The 23,398-nt window shown below is 38.5% G+C and overlaps 1 protein-coding gene across 1 annotated transcript in view; it reads left to right on the forward strand.

The window, feature by feature from the left end:
* Positions 1 to 23,398, forward strand: part of TNPO1 (transportin 1) — a 116,812-nt gene that overhangs the window by 61,190 nt on the left and 32,224 nt on the right. Inside the window, exons 3-7 of the mRNA XM_009327301.1 lie at positions 11,849 to 11,998; positions 16,992 to 17,098; positions 18,215 to 18,348; positions 20,768 to 20,849; positions 21,592 to 21,714. Coding sequence (XP_009325576.1) covers positions 11,849 to 11,998; positions 16,992 to 17,098; positions 18,215 to 18,348; positions 20,768 to 20,849; positions 21,592 to 21,714 — 596 coding nt within the window. The remainder of the gene's footprint in view (positions 1 to 11,848; positions 11,999 to 16,991; positions 17,099 to 18,214; positions 18,349 to 20,767; positions 20,850 to 21,591; positions 21,715 to 23,398) is intronic.

The raw sequence follows: 23,398 nt of genomic DNA on the forward strand, positions 1-23,398 counted from the left end.
TCTTTCCCAAGCCTGTAGCATTGCGTGGGGTTGTTGTGATCCAGGTGCAGGACCCGGCACTTGCCCTTGTTGAACCTCATACAGTTGGCCTCGGCCCATTGATCCAGCCTGTACGGATTCCTCAGGTGCTCAGTTAGTGTAGCTGTTCCTTCTTGGTTTGGCAGGTATAAAACTTGGCAGATAATGTAGTGGCACTGCCCTGCCTTAGTGTCGGGGTTTGTTTTTGGTTTGTTTTTTTTTCCCCCTAGTGTCCCCTGAGCTGAGTTCAGAATCCTATAGGCTTCTGTATTCTGATAATGAATCGTTTTCTGGAGTGTGTGCATGTTGCTGCTGCTGCTTCTCGGATGACTTTCTGTATTTTACGTGTGGCTGACTGAAACAGTCCAGTGCTGCAAGGGAGTATCAGCTTTGCCTCTGTTGTTGCTTTCTTTGCTTACCTGCAGCTTCCCTTCTTTATTCCAAGTCATGCATCTAAATCCTCCTTTCCTTGTTTGCATTTTTGCTTCTGTAGTCCAAGTCTGTTTCCTTGAAGGAAAACATGAGAAAGTATTGTCCTGATTTCAGCCTCCTTGCTGTCTTGCTGAGGCCAGTTCTAGCCTCTAGTTAAGGTACATTGAGGCAGTTGTCCAAGACATCTGCAGCATGAGGCAGGTCAGAGGAAGGACCTCTAGGTATCATAATACAGAGAATTCATACTGTAAATGGAAGATCTGAGTTTGTTTTGGACCTTGTTGACCATAGTGATGGAATTCCCAGTTGTCTGTATCAAAGCCTTGCTTTGTTTATACCTTCTGTAAATGAATGTTTATAAGATCCCTTCCCCCAACCCCCATCTAAAATAGACTGACAAAAATAGCATCCTCCTTAATTCATCCATCTTGGCCTTTTGTAGGACAACGTTGTCAATTCCCTGGTGTTTACTTCTTCTTATTTTTAACCTGGAATTACACCGTGCTTTATCTCATACAGCATCCTGAATTTTGTGAATGAGAGGTGGATCTGGCTTGCACTAAATTATCAAAGGATGATGTCTGTTGTCATTCACCAAGAATACTCTCTGATCTTCATAAATTTGTCAGTTAGGGAGCGTTGGGTGTGATGATTCTGTCATAATCCTGCCGCGATATTTTGTTGATGCAAGGTTGTATCAGCATACTGTGAGATGACAGGGCCTACTTGCATCAGCAAAGACTACTGTGTTGCCTTCTGGTAACATTTCTCTGTTCAACTCTAAGGAGAAACTAAATTGAGACTTTGTAATGTCTGCAGACTATTCCTACTATGTTTCTGTATGTTTCCATTCTTTGACTGTGATCTTCACACCTCTGAGCAAATAAAGGGAAGCTGTCTTTGTATGGGGTCAGAATTAATGTGGCATTCTAGTTGGCCTAATATGGCCTTCATGTTGGTGGATGTTTTATATAAAAAATTGGAATAACAGAAGTGGTATCAAAGCTTACTGCTTCTTAGGTAAGATTTGATATACTGGACTGGAGAACAAGTCTTATGGGTCTGAAGAACAAGTCTGGGTCTGGAGAACAAGCCTTATGAGGAGCGGCTGAGGGAACTGGGGTTGTTTAGCCTGGAGAAAAGGAGGCTGAGGGGAGACCTCATCGCTCTCTACAGCTACCTGAAAGGAGGTTGTAGCGAGGTGGGTGTCGGTCTCTTCTCCCAAGTAACTAGTGATAGGATGAGGGGAAATGGCCTCAAGTTGCACCAGGGGAGGTTTAGATTGGACGTGAGGAAAAATTTCTTTACTGAAAGAGTGGTGAAACATTGGAAGAGGCTGCCCAGGGAAGTGGTTGAGTCCCCATCCCTGGAGGTATTTAAAAGATGTGTAGATGAGGCGCTTAGGGACATGGTTTAGTGGGCATGGTGGTGTTGGGTTGACGGTTGGACTTGATGATCTTGGAGGTCTTTTCCAACCTTAATGATTCTATGATTCTATACCTAATGCCTCTTTATGTGGTGAAAAAAGAACAGAACTACTGATATGATTGTCCATCCTTATTCCCAAAACACACATGTCCTTTCTCTAGTCTACCTTTTATCCTTCTTAGAGAAGAGGCAGAGGGCATGGTTAGTTTGTGCACAGTTTCTGTAGAGTTTTGCATTTGTCTCCCTCTCCCCTGTCTGCTGGGCTCTTGGCAGGACCTAGGCTAATGTGAAAATATTGAGAGAAATGCAGGGTGGTCCTAGTAGTTTTCTGCAAGCCCATATAGCCATAGTTATCTATCGTGTTGCAGCTATACAAAGCCTTTGTTGTTCTGATCTTGGCTTGTGTTTTAGTGACTGACTCTTCACACCATCTTAATATGGGAACTCTAGTCTTTGGTCTCAACAGAGTGTTATCTCAGTGGATTGATCATGGCTTGGTGTAATGCTATTGCAGTCAAGGATCAGAATCCTTGAGAAGAACTTTTAGTCTGACAGTGAATGAGCTGGGATTGAGAACACTGTTTTAAGTACTGCCTTTGTCATAGGCTTTATGGATGGTCTTTTAAGTTTATTTCCAAAATGGTTTGGATTTTTGTAAACGAATTGAAGATAGAGCAGTGTCTCTACAACTCTTGATCTTGTTCGTATGATGACTTAGTCATTCAGAGTACCTTATTTTGACATGGAACGTTACCATGGAGGAAGGTCCTGTCCCCATTCCCCACCCCCTCCCCCCCAAGTTTTTGTTTCAGTAGAAGTCTGCACAGATGGTAATTTATTTTCTGGTAATCATGACACTAATAATTCACCTGGCTCTGCAAGCAAAATTTGAAATGGCATTTTATAAACTATTACTGGGATCCAAAGTGGTCTTGTGGGTTTGATGTGAATGTTTTCTGATGAGTGTTGGAATTTAAACTTGACCTGGAGAACAGTTTTCATTAATCCATTCCATTATGAACTTTCTTGGCATGTTGGTGTTGAAAGATCTTTGAAGCTGAGCAAGAAAAAGACCGTTGTGTAAGGTCAGGTGTTAATTCGCTAGCTACCAGTTTCAGTAAGGTATCTTTCTCATGAGCAGGATTAATCCAGAAAAGTGGTTCAGCACCTTTAAATGTTTAATTAAAACAAATGCCCCCCCCCAGCCCAATACCATCGTCCTGCATGATGTCATTATTAAATATACTAAAACAACTGCCAAGGAGTGAATCTGATTGCATTACAATTCAGAAGTCAAGTCAGATTAATGTATCCTTACGGTTTAAAATGCTGCATGACATATGTAGCATACTACTTAAACAACAGTAAAACATTTTTTCTCTTAAGTTCAGATACATGAAGAATTACAAAAAGAAATTAAGCCTGACTGAGTTTTAGTAATCAATGCATAAAAGTAATTGAAGTGCATAAATATCTTAAGGGAAACCAAGTTATGAGGTAATGAATTTTGTCAGATCACTAAAAATTCCATGTTTTTCCCCATATGCTGGTGAATTCTTTCTTTCCATGTCTCTGTAGGGATATTGTAGTGCAGATTTAAGGAAAAGGCTTCTCCTACGTAGTTGTATGGCATATACACCACATGTGAGAAGTGGCGGATTGTACTTTTTTTTTCTTTTAAGTCTTGAAAGAAACTTTTAAGTTATCCAGTGGATTGCAGTATGTGATTCAATGCTTCAGGAATGCTTTCCTGGAGCTCCTCATTCTGAGCATCCAGAATCAGAGTGTGGGATCTCTATTATTATCTTTTTCCCTATCCCTGAAGCCCATACAAGGAAAGCATTGAAAAAGAACTAGTAAAATAACAAGTTTCTTGGTCATAGAGAAAATTCCCAAAGAGCTGTCGGGCATGAATCTTCCCCCAACATACACAATGGTCTTTGAGTAGTTACCTTAGAATAGTCTGGGGCTGCTACCTGGGAATTCACTTGTGTCCAGAAGAAACAAAAATGCTCCTGGAGATGACTGTGAGAGGTCCCAGGGAGCTAACAGGAATGGAACTGCCTCCAACATCAACGAAACTCTTCGGGTAGCTACCTTGGAGGAGTCTAGGGCTGCTACCTGGGAATTTGCACGTCTAGACAGGAGGCTAACACACTCCAGAAGATGCCTAGGAGAATTCCTGGGGACCTACAGGGCATGGACCTTCCCCCAACATACACAATATTCTTCAAGTAGATACCTTGAGTCTGGGGCTGCTACCTGGGAATTCATCTGTCTCCAGAGGAGGCCAACACACTCCTGGAGATGCCTGGGAGAATTCCCAGGACCTACAGGGAATGGACCTGCAATCAACATCAACAAAACTCCTTGGGAAGTTAACTTGGAGAAGTCTAAGGCTTCTATCTGAGAATTCACTTGTCTCCAGAGGAGACCAACACACTCCTGGAGATGCCTGTTTCCAGGCTCCTGCAAGGAAGCCACCCGAGGAGTCTTGTGTGTGTTGGAGGCAGGTCCATGCTCTGTACCTTGCTGGGAGTCCTCCCAGGCAGCTTTGGAGTATTTTCTCCCATTGACTAGCCTAGTGCCTTCACGTACTTAATTGCAGTGGTTTAGGTTCTTCAAAAGTGCTGTTCACTGTTGGGTGAGTGAACAGCATTTTGGGTGTGAGTCTTAGAATATGTTTTTCTCTCAAGTAGCTTGTGGAGAGAAAGGACAGACGTTTTCAGGCTTTCCCTTGATCTTAAGGTTTTGTTTGCTATGTCTTTTTCTGAAGTTCAGGTAGTCTTGGGTAAGGTCTGTTTTGGCCTCACAATAAATGTGACTTTTTGGGGGGTAAGTTGGGAGGTATTTAGCCAGCTATTTGAAGCCTTTCCTTAGTGTGTCTTATAAGCTGAATGTAGTCTGCTGCAAGGAGTATTTCTCTGTATGCTTTTTTCTAAGTCACACTCTCCTGCTCAGTGTTGCTTGGTTGTTTCTCATGTCAAATCTAAGCATACTTGAAATGCTGGCATCCCTATGTAGTGGTTTCCTACAGAAAGGGAAAGTGTTGCTGGTGTGATTTCTAAAGGCAGTTCTGTCCACCAAGCAGTACTTGATTCAGTGAAGTTCTGAGGTGCATCCTACCTGAAAAAATGGTGCCTCCTACTCATGAGACTACACGCTGGTGTCTGATTTAGGCTGTGATGGCTCCTAGGAAGCAACATCACCACCTCTTTCTAGATTTTCAGAAAGCAGACTTGCTGTGAGGCATTAGGATGATACAACAATTTCAGTGTGTTTGTTATCTGCAGTGCTGGGGCAGGTGCAATTGGTTAGCTGACCACTTTCATGAAGCCAAATCTAGCCTTATAAACGAATGCCCGTTACCACTTCTCATGTGCAAGTAAAAATGCCTTTCCTTTAATGCCAAAAGGAAGTGTAACCCAGAAAAAACCCAAATATTTTTCAATACCACCAATAATAGTACCCACAGTATTTCTGGCCAGCTCCAGAGTTGAGTATTTTTACTGAAAGCAATCTAAAGAGCCATATAAAAGCACATCCTGATCCCACAGTCTGATGCTAATATGAATAACTGGCTAAGCATTACTACTGCTTTTGCAAAGCATTTTAAACTCCTTTCTTCTCCTTCTATAATGACATGAAGACTTCTCATCTGTGCTTTCTGCTTTCAAAAGGTATTCAGGAGCAACAGTGCCATGACAGGGTTGTAAAGTACCAATAATGACTGCAGTCTGCGTTCAGCTCAGTATAGGCAGCTTGTAACAGCTTAGCCCTGCAGCACTGGAGTAGGCAATACCATTCCTTCCTAATGAGGTTGCCTGCTTCATCTGAAGTGGCACACACTGGCTGTTCAAGCAAGTACAGATTCAACAGTACAAATTTTTATTTTGGTATCTCCAAGGAAAAAGCATTTACGTAACTTCAAGTGATGGATGTTCTTCTCTGAATCGGAAGATATACTACTCATCAGAGGTAATTCTGACTGGCAAGTTTTAAGTCTCAGGAGCTTTAAGCATTCCAAAATGGCAAGCACTCATAGTTTCCCCTCATTTTCCTCCCTCCCCAAAGAAAGGAGCCTGATGAAGTCGTAGGTAGAAACTGAAAACTAAAGAAACTGAAGATGGATTTCAAATGACTTGGAAGAGGAAGAGCCCCGTGGTCACAACTCAAAGCTTCTTAGATATATAGTCTCATTTTCAGTGGTACTCTAAGTAGCAGAGGATCATTCCTGTTGCTCCTAGTAAGAACTCTTGTGTAGCCAAATACAAGTTTCTAAAATAATAAGAAAAGATGAAGTTGTATAAAGGTGTATTGAATTAAAAGCAGGTCCATGCTCTCTATTTTATTATTGTAGCTAGATGCACAGCTGCTTAGGAAGAACACCTCCACTAGTGCCAAAACTCTATTCTGCCATTCACCAGAGTGCAACCTAATATTGCTAATTGAAAATCTGGTTACAGCGTCCAGAAAAGTTAGCCAGAATGAAAAAAAAAAATAGGAAACATACTGCATACAGGCTTAGGAATAAAAATGAGAAGGTTTTGTCTTGAATTAATTGGGCATTATAGGGGAAGAAGCCTTACTGGCCAGGAAGGATATCAGTTAGAGAAAGAAAGTAGTCCAGTAGTCCGGCTTTATGACAAGGCCTATACATGCATGCCACCACACAACTTTCTGTTAAGCTATACCTATAGGATATAGACAGAAGGAGAAGTAGTCAAAACTTCCAATGCACAGCACCCTATACAACACCAGTGTTGGTGAGTGTCCTGTATTTTGTGCTTAACTTAACAGTCTGAACAGTATTCTGAATTATTCAACTTGGTAACACAACCTCATTTTACTCATCCAATTAATTCTTGTGTTCCAGCAGCTATTGATATGACAGATTGTTACATGTTTTAATATATAACGTTCACCTTTGATATATTCAGAGAGTGACAAAACTTCTATTCATCTGACCAAGTAATTTCTTCAGATAGATTAATGACTTTAAATCCTAATTCATTTGCTGCCAAATGCTGTCTAAGCAACTTCCATTGGGAAGCTCATAATTTCCTTTTCCTATACACTTGACTTAGTGCTAAGGTACTTGTCCACCCCTTCCCTCAACATATAAACACCAAAGAGAGATGACATTACTTTTTAGATGTTCTCAAACTGCAATAATATCCTGCGTTCACTACGTAGTTTGGGATTTCGTAATGAATCATTCTCTCGTCACATTGAATCTCCATTTCTTATTAAGGATTATTCTGCTCTTGATAGAATTCTAGCACTGATTTAACTGCAGGGTCAGAAGGTGATACATAAAATGGCATTAGAGAGGAAAAGTCCTGAGACAACCAGTTTGTGGGGGTACGATAGAGAAGGTGAAAGTAGGAGTGAAACTGGAGGATTAGTTCTTTAAACTTCTTGTGTTTTTGCAAGCCTGTAGACATGTACAAATTCTGGCGTTCTGATTGACCTGTGGTCATTATTAGTTAGAATGCAGAAACTTCCATAACTAACCAGAAAGCTAATTGTAGGTCAGCAGTTCAGCACCCTTCTCATATTGTCCACAGCTCAGTTTTATTTCCAACAGTCTTCAGAAGCATAGCTGTTGCTGCTTATTATTCAATAAGTATGCAACACTCAGCATCAGTGGAACATTTCCAGCTTTGTTTCAGTGTCTTACAGACATACCTAAACTTAGGCAGTTGTGTCAAATTCTTGACTCACGTGAATCAATTGAGCACTGATTAATTTGAAACTAGCCACTACATTTCAAGGTTGTTTATGTATTCAGATGCACTGAATGTTTTGAAACATCCTCAGTCCTGCTTCTGGCGTAACAGTAAACCATGCCAGTTTAAGCCAAAAGTGTTATACTTAAGGTTTCTTAAAAGTCCAGCATCAAAAAAAAAGTAGGATCTCTTTCTGCTAGGAAGCTCATGAAGGTGGCTCTGTACTGTATTCTTATACATCAGGACAGAAGAAATTATTCGTCTTCTGCTTCCCATATAACAGTGCTCTGGTGGGATCCTTGTTTTTTTATTTAAGAGACAACCAATCTCTCATTAATGGATCAGAAATCTTCATGTGCAACAGTGACACTAGTCATGATTTTTATCACATTTTGTATTTGTATATATTAAATCCATATCACTAGTTAAAACACATAGAATGACAGCTTATTTCTGAAAAAGGCTTAACAGCTTTGAGACTGAAATCGACAGACAGGGCAGTTTTGCTTTAGAAAAAGTCTCACCCTAACATTTAGGGTTGCGAATATCACAAGAGTAATAGGGTAAAATATAGCCACGCTCATAATCATTATATCACAGTCTGTGAATGGATCAACACTACCCTCATCCCAGTCACTCGGTTCTTTCAGCAATCTAGGCAGTTGTGTTCTAAGGAAGAGAGGACGAAAACTCATGGTGAAACAAATGCTCACCTGGACTTGCAGGTGAGCTACAAAAACCTCATTGCTTTCACATATGCACACTATGTCATACAAACCCTCGTTAGAGGACATATGGCTGTTTGAGGACACACTCTACTTCTCAAAAGCACTGCAGTAGCCCTAAAACAATTGATATCTGTGTAATGTGGGTCTGTGTCCATTTGCTCTGTCTGTAAACCATTAAAACTGGAACTAGTATTAGAGTCTTGCAACAGAATTGAAAATTTACTGAGAACCAAATGATGATTATGTGGTATGGTTTTATTATAAAGTGAGGCAACGTGAGGGGAATCTTCTACTGATGAACTGATTTGGCACCAAAGGTGATATCAAATGCCAGAGGTCTGCTTCGCTTTCCTTCTTTTTCTTGTACTGTATGTTCTTGTCAACTCTATACTTCCAGGTTGACTGAGATAAAAGGAGGCAAGACTGTGATCTTTCTTGATGGCTGAAGCATATGGCTGACAGAACTTACCACAGAATCTGTGAAGACTAAAGAGTGTCTTACTCAGCTCTTAGGCAATCTGCCTGTAATCTTGGTGTTGCAGCAAGAAGTCCATCCAGACCTACATTACTGTCTTCTGACAGTGTAGCTGTTAAGTTTCTGAACACCCTGGGTTCCATAAATATCCTTGTGCAGTCATATCAGAAATTTTTTTCTCAAATTATGATTTTCACTATGCTGTGGTTTGGTTGTTCGGGTTTTTTTTAAATACCTGAGTATCAGATTCTGTGCTGCTTCTCTAGCTCAAGTGATTGGTGTTTGTTTAGCACTAAGTCCATCTTTGTGATTTCTGCTTGTCACCTCTCAGTATAGTGATAATTGGATTTGCTTTTTGTTGTTAATCTTTTTCTTGCTTCATGAATTCTTTTTAATTTGTCAGAGATGCAACTTTCACTGTGAATCCCTTGGAATATTTGTTGCAGGTCTGTGGGATAAACACTTACTATGAAGTAGTCTTTCTGTTATCTTGGCTAATGGGATGGATCTAAGATGTTTCATGCTGCTGCATACCATAGGATAGTTCATGAAGAAAAAAACGGTGCTGAGTTTTCACCTTAATATGACCTTGATTTTTATCTAAACCAGCTGGCTAATCTGCCTATTTCTGACACAAGGAATTTAATAGTATCTATCTCTGCTTGGTTAAATTGAAGCTGTTGCCTTGTCCCTTTTGTAATTGTAGCCAGGCATTCTAAAGGATTAATGTTTTTCCTTAATGCACTGTTTAATATTTTCATGCTAGAGTTTATACTAACAGTGGCTAACATACCATATTCTAATCAGACTTCGGTTGGTACTCTGACTTCTTTCACCCCAGGAAGATACTGCTGCCTGATACAGAATTAGTATTGTATTCTGTGTCTAACTGTGGTTGCTGACGATGATGGTTTATTGTGGCTTGCAAGGGTTTTAGATCATGTGGAAATTAAAGGCAGACTCCTTTGGCTTCCTTTCTCGCCATGCACAACTTTAAATCTTAATAATCATACATGGAGGACTGGATTTCTTGAAGATGTGTGTACCTATCAATGGATTACAGTTATGTAAAGCAATTGGAATTTGACATGCTATATTGGTGTAAGAGTTGATGTGGAGATTTTACTTTTAATTTAAAGAGTATTTCAGGCAAATCTAAGACCGATCAAGAGTTCAAGTGGGAACTTCTTTCTTGAGGTCATTCTCTACCTGGTCTTTATTAATGATATCTTCAAAACTTTAAACAGAATTACAAAATTACTTGATTTGACTTGCCAGTTAGTAATACTTGCCGCATCTCACAACAAAGTTCTGTGGTTGAGAAAAGTTTGTCCACTCACCCAGTCTTTAATACTTTTATTTAAAATTATAAACCCTTTCTTTCCTCCTTCTCTATTCTCCCAGAAAAGTTGTTGGCCCTTGAAATGCAGTGCTGTGCAAGTGTAACGACTTCTATTTTTATATTGTTTAGAAGTTGGTGGGTATTTAAAACCTATAGTGTAGGTAAAGTTACAGAATTGTTTCAAATATGTATGCATAGGATGGCTTCCTAGTATATAAAGTTACTGAATTCTATGTAAATAATATGTTTGTTTGTAAAACAATACATTTGTAGTTATGGAGCGTGAAAAATAATGCTTCTTTAGAACTGATTATGAACATAAAAACAAGATTGAAAAGTATGGCAGTCTGTTTTTGGCATTCAAATAAAATCAGTTGATTAAAATGAATTTTAATTTCTGATCAGCCAAACAAAACCCCCTCTTCTGAAAAGTGCTGTTTCTGTTCTAACTAGCACAGGTCACAATAGAAAGTGTCTTTAATGTCCGATAGTCAGACATTGCGGGTGTATTGAGAGTCTTGGTGTTGTGATGCAGTAACTTTAGTTTGAAAATACTTTATATTTAGAAGTTGTATCTGTTATTTTGCTTATCCTTATTTCTGTTGGGATGTTAATAGTTTTGAAGGCCTGGAATAGATTCATGTGTAACTAATTCTTGGCGCAAAGGAACTTTGAACATCCTTATTTCTTGCTCAAATCAGGGCTTCATACAAAAAAATTCAAACATGTGGCTAAAATCCTAATTAAAATTCGCTTCCTGTGCTGATTAGTGTTGCTGTAAACTGTAAATTTAAATTTCCTTATACTATAAACTAATCCTTTTTATGTAGAACATCCAGATCTTACTTTCAGCATATTTCAGAAGTAATACTAAATTACTCATGCCCTTGGCTGAAGAACCAAACATGAGTCTGCTCCAGTATAATTGAAAAATCTAGGCTGTTTTTTTTCCATTCCTCCTCTTGTCCCAATAATTTAGACAAATTTGCAGGCAAAAGGAGCTCAGTGAAGAGAAGTCAAACCATCGCCTAAACTTAAATTCTTACTCAGTTCAGGTCAATTCCTGTCACTTTTTTCTTATGGTTCACACTATATAACACCTACCTGTTAACATTGTTTAAAGACTTTTTTTTTCCTTCTCCCTCTAATTATTAATTTAATAGGTCGATAGAACAGGTGGTATCTGAAGGGATTACAATACCTTATTTTGTAGAAAAATTGAACACTGTATTTCTGTGGGAGTAGAGGGTGGAGGATTTACTGATAGTCCCTACATCATTTCTATATCTTACTATGGTGAAAGCAGGTTTGTCATTGATTTCGTACAGTATCGGCGTTGCAGCAAGCCAGTCAGTATAATCAGAATGTCTGAGCGTCTTTGGCTGACCAATATCTTTCAGGAGTCTGCTATATCCTGTGACTTCAGATCTATTCCTTTGCCTATATCTCTATACAAAACTTTCTCTTAAAACGTAGAATTTGTAATACTGATATTCTTAATTTTGAATGAATAGAAATAGCGAACTCTGAATCTGAAAAGATTTGCTACGTGAATTGATGGGTGCAGTTGGAAGGAGAGATAAGGAAATGAATATTAATATCTCTCAAGTTTTGGTCTTGTTGCATTGTTCTGGAAATCTGCCTTATTCCTATGAGCTGATTGAAGGTTGAATGTAATTATTTTCTGTTGCAGATGAACCAACACGTTCCTTGAGTGGTCTCATCTTGAAGAATAATGTGAAAGCACATTTTCACAACTTTCCCAATGGGGTAACTGACTTCATTAAAAGTGAATGTCTGAACAACATTGGTGATTCATCCCCCTTAATTAGAGCTACTGTAGGTAAGTTTGCTCTTATTACCGTCTTCTGCATACTGAAAATGTTACTGATATTGGTGAGAGCTGCACTAGTCACATAAAAAGTTATTAAACTCCTAAAACTGTTTGCTTCTGATAATTGTCACAGCTTCACCATGTTTTAATGCTGATATTTATCTTTAGTGCGAATATACAAAAGTCACACTTACTTTTGCTTCTTGTTCTCTTAGAAATTATTTAGCAACTCAGTTCATATCTCTTGAAAAGTAACTGAACGTAAGTTTATTTGAATCTACTAAAATTGAGCTTGCTGCCAATTTCTATACCTAAAAACAGGAACAAGGTAAGGTCTGACTTCAGAACTATTTCAGTACTCTGCTTGCATCAACGAAACACTTCTGTTAGCTGATCTCCTGTGCCCCGCCCCCCATATGCACACACATGCACAATCCTTCAGGGAATCATCATACCATGCATAACACATTCACATAATGAGTTTCTGTTTTAAATACCTTATGTCAGAAAACAGAAGATAAAGTGAATGTCATAGAATCATAGAATGGTTTGGGTTGGAAGGGACCTTAAAGATATCTAGTTCCAGTGAGAAGTTTTTTTGTTACATGGATTTCTGATTTCGTAGATACTTTGTTTTAGTACACCTCTTTTATAAAATATGCATATTTGCATGTTTCTAGGTAAAGCTACTCTTCTGTCTGCTCTTTGAGAATATGATTTCCTCCAATTACTACAATCATTGTAATAATTTTCCTTGTCCACTCAAAAAAATAGAAAAAAGTAAAATAAATATATATTTGAGTACAGTAGAGAAAATAGGTGAGGGTGTCAGTTCAGAAAGAAATTTGGCTTGTATCAGCTGATTCCTGTTACGAAATGATCTACCAGTTACTGCTTCTTTAAAATCCTTTGCTTTTTCTATAGGATTCCTTCTCCAGACATCTGGGTTATGGACCATGGGCTAGAGAAAAATGCTCATCCCTTAGCTTTTTCCTGCTGTCTCGTCACTTGTGAAGCTGCTTTACTATGAATTTTATTACTGTCCCACTTTCTTAATGACAGTAGAAGCAAGTCTTTGACTGGCGGGTACTTCTATGATTTCAGGTTGAAGAGTCATGCTTGCTTGTATGTTCATAGGAGTTGTCAGTGGAGTACAATGGAGCTGACTAAAGCATATATTTCAGCTCCATTTGGATTGCTGTCTTAGGGTCGTTTGGTGGTGATGGTTTGTGGGGTGGTTTTTTTGGGGGTGGGGGATTTGTTTGTTTTCAAGCAGTTATTCTTTGATTTCTCCTAGTACAAAATGTTTGTGGATTAGTAGCTTAATTACTGTTCAGCTTTAAGTGATCCTTGCAGGGATTATTTGAGCATGTATGAACTCTGAAGAGGAGTAGCAATGGATGAACTGTATGCTTACGTAAGAGTTGCTATTTAGCGCATGTTTTGCACCCTCCGATTTGACGTAATTAAATGTTGGATCCTTGTAGCATTCTGTCTTAATAGTGAGGTTGGTCTGGTACCCACTGGTTTCTTAGTACTATCTAGGTGTAAATATATTACTACCTACCTAGGCTGTCTTGTTAGCATACGAGTTGGCATGTGCTGGTTAGAGCTGCTCTTTGAGATGCATATGGGTTTTTGCATTTCAAGCACTATCAATTTAATGAGCCAACTGCAAATAAGATCTCTGGAATTCTGAGAGGAAGATGAGCAAGTACATCAAAATAGCATCAGAGAAGACTTAATTCAGCATTCACTCTCCTTTGTGGTCTCTAGCATCTGGTGCTAACCAGACAAAAGCTGATACCTTTTGGCCAAGATGGAGGCAAGCTGATTAATCCCATCTTCTGAAGTCACCTCACTGAGGAGAATGAGCATGGCAATAGAGTTGATTTTAGAACTGTGACTTGAGACCAAATGGTAGCTACATGTTGTTGTATCCTTACTTACCTTTTCCCTATTTTAATCCCCAAATGAGTAACAGTGTGGAACTTCTCTGTGCTGTGTGGTACAGATTTTAGAACTCCATGTGCTAATGTTGAAATAGGGATTCAAGTTCAAAAAAGGCAGCTGCATGTGTTAGGGACCCACAAACATACCAGGAAATAAATGCATCTATTTAGGAAGTGTCTGTGACTGTTCTTAAAACTTTCTGGGGATTCTAGTCTGGGCAGGACCTTAGTGTAGCTGCTGCTTAAAAGCAAGGAGGAGAAATAGTTTGAGTGTTTTAAGAATAATGGCAGGACTGGAGAGCTTCACTGCAGAAGGAAAGTGAAAGCTAATGATTACCCTGTGAGGGGGAATTTTGCTATGAAGTTCAGCTTTTTAGAATTAAGGAGTTCAGAAATAAACTTTAGGAGCTACAGAGGCAAAACACCACCCCAAAAACTCCAACCTTCCCCCTGTCCTGTTACTATCATGAAAGTACTGAAGCATCGCTGCTTTTTCTTTATGTTCAATTTTTTTCTTGTAGAATTGATGCTGTAAACTGGGGTTGCATGTAATTGAAACAGTGACATTAAAGATGCTGTCGAGACAATTAACGCTTACGTTTTTAACAACTTCTGACATCCCTCTGGAGTTTGTTCTCTTGTATACTTACTGCTCAATTAGCCCAGCTGCTATATTTGTTAGATTTCACATTTGTCAAGTGAAAGATCAACAGATTCTGTAACTGTAATACTGTTTTGAAGTTCATTACAAATCAAAGACCATCTTTATAAAGACTTTCAGTTTCTGATTTCTAACCTTGCAGCTTAGTATGTTGGTCAGAAGGAAAGGCCTGTTTTAACTGTCAGCTCTAGCCCAAACCTGTCAAAAAGCTGCAAGCTACTAAATTCATTATTTCTTTACTTTGATTATTCTTCTGATGTCCATGTTTCTGTGTCTGAAGTGTTGCAGAGAAGGCCACAAAGGCTAATCTCTGGTGTCTTCTGTTCCCTGCTGGCCAAATAAAGTGGCAGGTGAGTGGGGAAAAAAACCCACATTTGAAAGGAGATGAAGCTCATTAGAAGCCCATGAAGATTCCTTTTAACGTGAACATAAATGCCTAAAATTTAATTTTATGTGGGTGTTTCCTCATTGTTTTTAAAACCTTTTGCAAATCTTCAAATGCTATAGCTGTTGCCTTTCTAAGTTCTTGATAGTCTGATGTTATTCTTTTATTTTTTGTCCCCACCAAAGTGTCTCTTTATCATTTCAAAAACACTAGCACAGCATTAAATGGCTTCTCCGCAGACCTGTACAGGAAGTTTGTAATGACATGTATGGTCTGAACTGCATACATCTCTGTTGCAAGGGGCAGTGGCCTCAGGTCACTTCTTGCCTATGCATCTGGAAGTCTTTCCTCCTAGGTTATCCTGTTGCTATCTGTGATAAGCCTTTTGGAGGAACGCTTAAAGTAGTTTTCAAATAGTCTTTCTTTCAGCTGTGAAAGCTTGCATATATTGCAAGTATAACCAGACCATTTGTCATCCTCTGAAACCACTTCTAGGACCTTGAAAAGGTCTTCAATCAACTCTTTTCCAAAACTACCTACACCTTTGAGACTTATGATATAATTTCTGTCACATGTTAGTCCAGAGGAGATACAGGAATTTCATTCTTATGTTTGTTTCTGAACCCATGTTAAGTCTACAAACAAACCTGTGCCAGATCTAAGTTAGGGAGACAATTTTGTAATTTAAGTCCTTTGTTTAGGAGGCAAGAAAATTCATTTATTTTGTTCTTTCGAAGTTCAGTTTAATTTAAAAGAAGTGGATCATTAAGTCCAGCAACATTACAATAAGTATTTTCTATTAATGCATCTGATATTCTTTGCAGGACCATAATATTCAAGAGAAATGCAATCTTTAAGACTCCATAAATCTTTGTAGGCTTGTGGGAATCTTTTCTATTCAGTTGCAGTTATGAAAAGAACTGGATACAAACTACTACTGGAGCTGTAAAATTGTGTTTTACCTCTGTCTTCATTTTTGCCCTTTGTCTTCGTGGGTTCTCTAGTCTTATCGCATCAAAGGAAACATGATGCAAAGTATCTTTTAGTTACTGTGTGTCTTGTCCAGAATGTCCTTTGCTCTGTAATGTTGCTCTGTGTTCTTGTGTATTTAGCAATAATTTTAAAATTTTATTCCAAAGAAAAATGATATATTGTGGTTAGCTCAATGAAAAAGCTTTGGAAAGTTTTTTCATCACTTGTCACTTGGGAGATTACTAGTTATAGTAGTATCGAGTTCTTCTGTGTTCATACTCATTAGAAGTTAACTGTCAGTAGCATAATGGATTATGCTACCTGTTTCATTTTGTCTTGAGGCAAAATGGACTCATACAAAGTCAGTCCTAGCTTATAAGCAGCCTTTCCTCTTCCTGTCACCTTATTAGTTTCTTCTGCGATTTCTGTATGTGGTGGAAACAGAATTAGTGACTCTTTGGGCTGACCTATCTGTTTGCTGGATCTCAATCAGCCAAACCCTACAGCTGATCAATGGATGACCTGCCGTAGTGTGTAAGCTCTTAGTAGGTATCTCAGTCTTAGAATGTGTCCTTAATGTTTTGTGTAAACACAGTAAAGTTGTGAACACATAACTTACCACTGGGTTGTAAGTGTATCGAATGACAGCTTCCCACATTTATGCTTTTATATCATAATAAAGACATGAGGTGGATACTCTATATTTACTGGAGGTCAAGATTTGTACAGTGATTAGTAAATTTAGAGCCAAAGCTGCCCTGCAGTCTTTGGGTATGATTATTTCATTAACTGGAATTACTTTGTGCTTGATTTCTCACATCTGAGCCCTTCATGGTTGCAGGAAGGGACAACCCACCTTTGCATTTCAAAGCCCTTCAAATACCATTCCTGTTTTTCTGCTTGCCACTTCTTAACAGAACAAGAAATTTCTTAACTCCTTAGATCTTTGAGAGGAGAAAAATGAGAAAAAATGGTATGAAACATGTGAAGATATGTGAGATCTCATTTCCTTCATCCCTTTGATTCCTTTAGGCATTCTGATAACAACGATTGCCTCAAAAGGGGAATTACAGAATTGGCCTGAACTCTTGCCAAAGCTTTGCAGCCTGTTGGATTCTGAAGATTACAATACCTGTGAGGTAAAGAGACTTATAGAAAATAGAAGATTATAATCTGAATTTGATTATTTTTATCTATCTTCATAGGCGCTGTGTATGTATAGTATTGTGTGTGAGTTTGCGTATACGTTCACATATATTCTTCTCAGAGAACAGTGGCTCAAATTTGATACTTTTTCTTCTACCTGCATTCCATGTTCTTACTGTTCATTCAAACAAATCTGTTTTCTTTGCATAAAAGCAGAATAAGACTGCAGATGGGTAGTTGTAGCATCTCAGCTGAGTAGTGTCCTGAAGTTACCGCTTTGTGATGCCTAATCTTTTAGGCATCAGCATCGTAAAGCTGACCCTGAATTTTCTCTTACTTAAAAGTAGTGTTCATTCCTCTTGTAACTTAATCTGGAAAAGCGATCTGTCATCGCTATATCAGGGTGAAATGAACTGTTTTGTTCAGTATGTGTGAAGGAAAATAAGTAAATAGCAAGTGAATTGTTTTAAACCACGAGGAGGAAAAAAGCCTTGTGTGATTTAAAAAAATTAAAATCTGTGATCACACAATTTTAGTTACTTGATACTGTCTCCATGGAAGTGTGTGAAGCATTTTGTATAAAATAATCCTCAGAGATAGGATAATGGTCCAAGATGCCATGCAGTTATGCAGTGGTTTGGTGCTGCATTCTCAAGAAAAAGAAAAAAACATTTGAAAATGAAACTCAAATTGACCATCATATCCAGAATTCTGTTTTGCCCCGTAACAAACCACGAAAGGAAATACAATTATATATGTAATTAAATTGGATACTTCTGCACCTGGACATTTATTTCTCAAATAAGAACTAGCTTTTAAGCATTTTTAAAAATATGATTGAATAGATGAGCATTGAATGCTAAAATTAAAATTACCACTTACCCACTGACTCACCCAGCTTGAGAGCTTACAGATGCCAGTATAAAGCGCTTAAATAAAAAGCCTTTAAGGATGTTTCAGTTTAACTCCATGTTTAGTTAGCTGCATTTACTGTGTTAACTAGCTACATTTACTGTGTTGTGCTGAAATTACCTGTTCTGTACAAAACCTGAAATTTTGCTTTCTTCAGAATGTGAAAGAAGAGATTTTTGTTTTTTTTTTTTAAACAGGGTGCATTTGGCGCTCTTCAGAAGATATGTGAAGATTCTGCTGAAATTTTAGATAGCGATGTATTGGACCGACCACTCAATATCATGATTCCTAAATTCTTGCAGTTCTTCAAGCACAGCAGTCCAAAAATAAGGTATGTTTAGGTGTTGTAGTATAGTTACCTGTTAAAATTTTCTTTACATGAGCAGCAAGGTTGCTATTTTGTAGATCTGTTTAAAACATGCTTAGTTTTTTTAAATGCTCCTGCAGAGGTCCACAGAGATTCCATGCATCAGTAATTTCCATGTTTATTTGCTTTGTTAATACAACAATCTCGCCTCTTTATACATCTTCCAAATACACAGTCAGCCTATGGTTTTGAAAATCAAGCTGTTGCTTTTAAGTTTTTGCATATTATTATGAAAAATTCAATGCTATGGTTAGAACTTAATATTCTGATTAGAAAGAACAATTCTGCATTCATTTTGTAATGACTTCAGCAATGGGAGAGTCAAAATTCTTTTGCTGACAATAGTTTCTGAGTTCTTGCAGAAAATTTTTTCTGCTTTAACTGCACCAAAACTTAGAAAGCTATTTATCTTTCAGCTGAATCAAATTAAATGGGTTCATCATCTTTTCACTGTAAAACTGTATAAAGCTCTCCAAATTAACAGAAGTATAGAATAAAAGAAAAAATCCAGAATTATATTGCTATAGCTAATATTTATTACAAAGAAGTGTAGCTTTTACCCTGACATGAGCCAACAGTGTGCCACAAAGGTGGCTAATGGTATCCTGGGCTGGACTGTTGCCAGCTGGTTAAGGGAGGTGGTCCTTCCCCTCATCTTCCAGGTGAGGCCACACCTGGAGTACTGTGTCCAGTTTTGGGCTGTCCAGTGCAAGAGAGACATGTTCATACTGGAGAGAGTCTAGCAAAGGGCCATGAAGATGATGAAGGGACTGGAGCATGTCTCCCATGAGGAAAGGCTGAGAGAGCTGGGACTGGGAGCTCATCAGTGTATGTAAATACCTGAAGGGAGGGTGTAAAGAGGGTGGAGCCAGGCTCTTGGATGCCCAGTGACAGGACCAGAGGCAATGGGCACAAACTGAAACACAGGAGGTTCACTCTGAACATCAGGAAGCACTTTTTCGCTGTGAGAGTGACCAAGCACTGGCACAGGTTGTCCACAGAGGTGATGGAGTCTCCAGCCTTGGAGGTATTCAAAAGCCATCTGGACACGGTCCTGGGCAACTGGCTGTAGGTGGCCCTGCTTGAGCAGAGGGGTTGGACCAGATGACCTCTAGATGTCCCTTCCAACCTCAACCATTCTGTGATTCTCTTGATAACATGTTTTTTAACTCCTATTTGAAAATTATATTGAAAGGTACTACAATTTGGAGGTGGCAATTCTTTGTTGCCAAGAGCAGTAGATGGTGACGACTAAGAGGAAGAGTATAACTTGGAATATATCGTGATAGGATTCAAATAAGTTTTAGAAACTCACCTAAAATAGGTTCACACTAAGAAAAATATATAACAAAGCATGAACTTTCCTTTGTGGAAAGCTAAGCTTAATACTTCTTTGGAGCTGGGAGAGATGGAGAAAAACATGCTTTTTTCCTTAACATGTTATACAGTCTTCTCACTTTTTTCCTATGCTGTGATGTCTTTGGCTTTGAGACTGTTAAACCAGTTTCAAGTTTAAAGCAGGCCACCTGCTGACCCGCAGCCTGGTTTCATTACATAGTGTTGAAGTATGAAAACTATTACAGTAGTGTCAGTAAAATACTTCGTATTTAAATCTGTCAAGAGACAACTTTTGAACAATGTTTTATGAAACAGTCTTCCAAGAAATGTCTGAACAGAATAGAAGTTTGGAGTTAGATTAGTAAAAATACTTGAATGAATCTTCAAAGGCTTTTACAGGTAGTTTTGCCTTGTGCCTTTACTTATGGAATTTAACTTTTGTATCTCCGAAAATGAAAAAGACCTGTAAGTAATGGCTTTGCATGAAATGGAATACAAGAACCAATGCCTCATTTTTTAGTATGGTTCTACCACAAGTGTTCTAGTATGTATCCTACTACAAGTACGTGTTTGTTCTAAGCTACAACTGTATTGTTGACACATACTGGTCTCACTAAATACTAAAAATATTGCAAAGGCAGTTGGATACTTAACAATGAAGAAGGGCATGCTAAAATTTCACTGTGTTGACTTGTATGGAATTGTTAATATCTGAGAAGATCAATAATCATAATACACTCGAAAGAACATCCTTACATACTGTTCAGAACAAATATGCCAGATGTAGTCATCCTGCTCTGGTTTTTATTTACTGAATACTTTCTTTTTAAATATTTATTAGATATATCAGAGTATAAGGTGGTACTTAAAATGTGGTTTAGTAATTTTGCTTGGTAGTACTATAGATCTGCAGATTGTTCCCTCGTGCCTCTAGAAGATGTTTGGACAATGTAATTTGCTTCCTAATGTTTTTGATGCCTATGTACCGTTTAGAAAATGTTTTTAACTCATGAAAAAATGTACATTTTAACTGTTCCATTTGTAGGTCTCACGCTGTTGCATGCGTCAATCAATTTATCATCAGCAGAACTCAAGCTCTTATGTTGCACATAGATTCTTTTATTGAGGTGAGTATGCATTCTTGGTTGGGTGATTAAGTCAAATTACGTATCTGATTTATCAAGAGTTTTGAATTATGTTTTATAACTACCTCTGCACCCAAACTCCCTATTTCTGGTTGCCTGTTCTTAGCTTCAGTCCCCATGGATGTATGTCCTCATTCTGTATGCTTGTGCTCAGAGTTGATTAGTCTAAGCACTCTCCAAGTCCAAAAAACAGTATTTTGAAAGATGCTTCCCCTTCATAAGGAGAGGAAACTCTTGTTGCATAAAGGTTTAAAAGTAATGGCAGCAGTCTGTCACTTACCTGTGACAGAAAGTGCAGTGCAGGGTTCATCATGTCACTGAGTCTGTCTGGGTCTCTCTGAATACTGCTGCTGAACATGGGTTAGAAGGGTGGTATTTTGGGTTATCTAAAGTATTTGATTTGCTGCTGTTACGTACTGATGGGAGTTTTCCGGCTTCAGAACTTCATTTATGATTAGGAGAAAAAAAAAATCCAGAAAATACTGTTCTTGTGCCAGTGCTAATATTACGCGGTGTTTTAGTTATGTGTACAATACACATTGAGAGTCTGAAGAGTTCATTTGCTGAACCATATGTCTTTAAGAAATAAAATGGTATTCTGAGGTGTGGGGTGGGAGAGTACAGAAGTACATATTTGCATACTTTAGTTTGCCAGTAATGTCAATTTAAGTGCAAGTTGAACTAGATGAACTGAGGCTTTTCAACTGGTATTACTTTCCAACAGAATCTTTTTGCACTGGCTGGTGATGAGGAGCCTGAAGTACGCAAAAATGTTTGCCGTGCTCTGGTAATGTTGCTGGAAGTTCGAATGGATCGCCTGCTTCCTCATATGATTAGCATAGTTGAGGTGAGTCTCATTTCCCAGATTGTGTGCTGAAACCTGTTTGGGGTTGCAGGAGTAATAACAGGTAAAAAGTATTCATCAGAACAGATATGTTACTCTTGCACTTGCCTACTCTTTATTTTCCTTCAAGACTGAGATTGCAAAACTTTCTTCTTAGCTAATTGCCAACTTGACATTGTGTTTGACAGGCAATGCATGTGGCAGTTGTTTATTCTTCATTAAGTTAATTGATCCTGAAATGGCTGGGATCAGCTATACTATGGAGCAGCCAGGCATTGCTTGACCCCAAGTGAGAAAATCATGTTAAAAATCTAGTGCTAGTGCTGATACTGCTACTGTTTACACATAGAAGCTGTCACTGTTTTCGGATGTGTTGACCATAACAAGGATAAGGCATGTTATTTTATATAGCTGAGATGCTCTTTGAGCTACTAACAACATTGCCTCCCATTGCATTCAGTTGTAGAGGTTAATGTCACTTGATAGTTCCTTTACCATTCTAGATGAGTGCAATCAGCTCTGTTTTTTTGTCTACTCAACTGTTCGAGCTGTAATTTCCACATTTCTGGGAAATACTGGCAGTTTCTAGGTAGCGTTTACATATGTTACTTACCAGACTGGAAATATAGCTAAGATCAGAATGTTTCTCATGCAGATTTCATGTGGACAAGTGGGTCATAACCCAGTGTCAAATTCCATGAGGACTGTGTCCAGACAAAAAAAAGAAGTTGCCAAGTTTTTCTGCTCCTGGACACAGGCATTAGAGATGCATAAACCTGAGGTGACCTTTGACAGCCTTGGCCTGCTGTCTAGTCTTCCTATATGTTATCTGGAATTCCTTGACACCAGTCTTGGCAGACATGTTCTCATATAACATGTTGGTACTTGGTGGTGGGGTTTTTTGTTTGGTTGGTTGAGAGATTTTTTGGGTTTTGAGAGAGAATAAAGCTTTGGCGATTATATGGTCAAGAAGTGGTAACTTCTCTGGTTCTTCACCCTCCTAAGATCAGTAAGGAACTTCTGGACTTTGTAGGTAGAAATGGTGTCACCAACCAGAAAAAGACCCAAGATTATATTCTCATTGTATCTGGTATTTTGCTTTTGGGAAAACTATTACTAGGCTTCCTCTCTACAAAAGACAGTAGTAGTGATTTTCTGTTCTGTAACAGAAAGTTTAGACTGTTAGGTTTTTTTCAGTTTTGGGACTACTGTCTACTGTTACTGATTTCCCCAGTTCTGTATACATCCTGGTATGTGCAAATGTATTATCCCAGAACTGACTATTGTTCGGCATTTAAATGAGTCAGGTTTTGCACCTTTGGGGCTTTAATGCCTCCAAGCTGAATGCTGCTGCTGATGGCTGCTCTAAGTAAAGAAAGTCTTAAAAGAGAGAAAGTTGTATCTACATTATGTTCTTTATGCTTATGGAGAATCACTTTTAAAGTAGTTAAGAATATTAATGTTCCAGTAGTAATTCTAAGAAGGTCTTGGCAGGCATCATGCTTTTGAAGCAGACAGGTTTAGTATTAACTTTCTTGCCAAATACCTGGAGCGTACAGGAATGGCTGAGTTTGGATTTCATTGGGTTTTTTGAGCATGCACTTCCAGGTGAGCAGAAGCACATGTTTTTTCTTTTTTTGTCTGAGAACTTGGTAACAGTTAGGAGCAAACCAACCTAACATTTCAA

This window comes from Pygoscelis adeliae, unplaced genomic scaffold (genome assembly GCF_000699105.1).
Source record: "Pygoscelis adeliae isolate BGI_AS28 unplaced genomic scaffold, ASM69910v1 Scaffold26, whole genome shotgun sequence".
NCBI classification, from domain to species: Eukaryota; Metazoa; Chordata; class Aves; order Sphenisciformes; family Spheniscidae; genus Pygoscelis; species Pygoscelis adeliae.